Source organism: Engraulis encrasicolus, chromosome 17, assembly GCF_034702125.1.
Source record: "Engraulis encrasicolus isolate BLACKSEA-1 chromosome 17, IST_EnEncr_1.0, whole genome shotgun sequence".
NCBI classification, from domain to species: Eukaryota; Metazoa; Chordata; class Actinopteri; order Clupeiformes; family Engraulidae; genus Engraulis; species Engraulis encrasicolus.
The window spans coordinates 954,113-956,612 of record NC_085873.1 but is presented as its reverse complement, the minus strand read 5'-3'; the positions used below and the strand labels follow the sequence as shown (position 1 = coordinate 956,612).

At 46.8% G+C, this 2,500-nt stretch overlaps 1 protein-coding gene across 2 annotated transcripts in view; it reads right to left on the bottom strand.

Annotated features, from left to right (window-relative positions):
• Positions 1-2,500, bottom strand: part of tsen54 (TSEN54 tRNA splicing endonuclease subunit) — a 9,141-nt gene that overhangs the window by 1,229 nt on the left and 5,412 nt on the right. For both annotated transcript variants that reach the window (XM_063221052.1, XM_063221053.1), the window contains exons 8-10: positions 1,823-2,500; positions 1,494-1,554; positions 1,074-1,187 (exon numbers count right to left, since the gene is read on the bottom strand). The exon at positions 1,823-2,500 is cut by the window's right edge and continues 425 nt beyond it. In XM_063221052.1, coding sequence (XP_063077122.1) covers positions 1,074-1,187; positions 1,494-1,554; positions 1,823-2,500 — 853 coding nt within the window. The remainder of the gene's footprint in view (positions 1-1,073; positions 1,188-1,493; positions 1,555-1,822) is intronic.

The window sequence follows — 2,500 nt, the reverse complement described above, 5'->3', positions numbered from 1 at the left end:
CACTCGTTTTGCTGGACCTGTCGTGTCAGCACAACTCACGCTTTACACACAATTTCCAAATGATGACATTTCTAGACTTCTAATCTCTTCAAAATGACATACTTTGTGAATAAAGGAACCTAGAGTCAAAGTGTGTCTTCCATTCTTATTGTGTGTGTCTAGCTGATGCAATGCGTGATAGCAATGTGATGGGTGTGTAACCAATTTGGTACAAAAACATATTTTTACAAGAAAAGAAAGGGTAACACTTCAGAATAAGTACCCAAAAAAGCTTTATAAACATTGTATTAACATTTAATAATAATTAACATTTAACAAAGCATTTACAAATGTTTGTAAATGTATAAGAACCAAACTACGACTGCACAGTAGAGTGGGAATCAACTTCTACTGTGTGAGTTTTATGTGGTTTAATGCCTTTTGGTCTCTTTGGAGGAGAAAAGTCCAGGACCGATGTGACTGTACTGTGTCTGCCGTGGTAACATAGGATTTCATACCCATTTATAAATATTTGTAAACATTTTGTTGATAATTAGTTCATTATTTATGAAGTGCTTATGAATGTATTCATAGACAGTTATTCTACCAAAGTTACCAAAGAAAGATTTCACAATCTGGTGCGTCACAGGAAAGGACTAGGTGCGTGAGAACGTTAGTCTCGTCACTTGCCCAATCAAACAGTAAAATATCCACATCTGAACATGCCATGGTGACTTTCTTCTTTGTCTGCATACATTTTTACAACTGTGCGTAGAGAGTCATCAGTAAGCAAACTGCGTTGGATTTTGAAATGCATGTACACAGTTTTGATAATTTGGTGTGAGGTTGTAGTATTTGTGTGAAGAGTTTTGCAAAAACAACTTTCTTATTTCAAACTTAAGTTGTGTGTGTGTGTGTGTGTGTGTGTGTGTGTGTGTGTGTGTGTGTGTGTGTGTGTGTGTGTGTGTGTGTGTGTGTGTGTGTGTGTGTGTGTGTGTACCTGCAGACAGCCATGCGTGTGTGTGTGTGTGTGTGTGTGTGTGTGTGTGTGTGTGTGTGTGTGTGTGTGTGTGTGTGTGTGTGTGTGTGTGTACCTGCAGACAGCCATGCGTGTGTATGGTTTGCCGGGGTTGCTCTTCTTGTAGTCGGCAGCTGTGTCCGGCTGATAGACATCAAAGCTGAGCTGCCACTCCGGAGGGATGCTCAGACTGACACACACACACACACACACACACACACACACACACACACACACACACACACACACACACACACACACACACACACACACACACACACAATAAGTAATTAAAACTGCAGACAGAGCTGATTAAAACTGGCCCAGACAAATACTACTGTACACATCTACACATACTACACTGAATAGCCAAAACACAATCAACCCTCAGAAACAGAGACAGACACACACAAACACACATTATACAATCTATTTGTAGTGTGTGTGTGTGTGTGTGTGTGTGTGTGTATGCTTGCTTATGTGTGTGAGCTCTCACCTGTTCGGCTGGTCTTGCAGCTTTGATGACTCAATAATGCCAATCTGTCCGAGCAGGTCACCTAGGCAACACAGGACAGCAACAAAGATCAGCCAAGCCCACACGCCAACAGGAAGTGGGTGGGGGGTGCCAATCGCAGGATAGAGTATAGATAAATATTATCATTAATAATATATTATTATTAAAATTATGCTTATTATTCGTATGCTTACCATTACCATTACCATTTCCGATTGTTTGGCCGCTAGTGGTGTAACCATTTACTACCATTAAATTACCAATAGTAACAACCATTGTAACCGCGTGGCTATTTATTATTTATTACATACCGTGGCTGGACGCCTGTCCTGGTTGGCTGAGGGGTGTGACGGCGCCCTCCCACAGGTGAGGCGGCCTGTTGCCGTGGTTACGTTGCCGACTTCGCCTCCTCTCCTGCAGCGCCTGAAACTCAACCCAGTTCCTGCAGCGCTGCACCTCCCGGTCTGCATTGACGTCTCTGTGGTGACGCTCGTCGCGGTAACGATCGTCACGGTAACGGTCGTCCCGGTGTCGATCGTCCCGGTGTCGCTCGTCCCGGTAACGGTCGTCCCTGTGGCGCTCATCCCGGTGCCGGCTATTGTTGCCGTCTCCTCGGTGACGATCTGCATGGTGACGGTGACGATGGTCGTCATGGTGGCGCTGGCGGCTGCTCTGGTCTCCCCGGTGACGCTGGCTTTGGTCACCCTGGTGACGCTGGCTTTGGTCTCCTTGGTGACGCTGGCTTTGGTCTCCCTGGTGACGCTGGCTTTGGTCTCCCTGGTGACGCTGGCTTTGATCACCCTGGTGACGCTGGCTTTGGTTTCCCTGGTGACGCTGGCTTTGGTCTCCCTGGTGACGCTCTGCTCTGCCATCTCCTTGTCGATAGTGGCTTCGGTTCTGGTCCTGGTCCTGGCGCTCTCGGCGCGTGGGCCGGTCGGGCCGCAGGTTCAGCCGCTGCAGCCAGGGGGCGACGTGGCACTCAGACACTT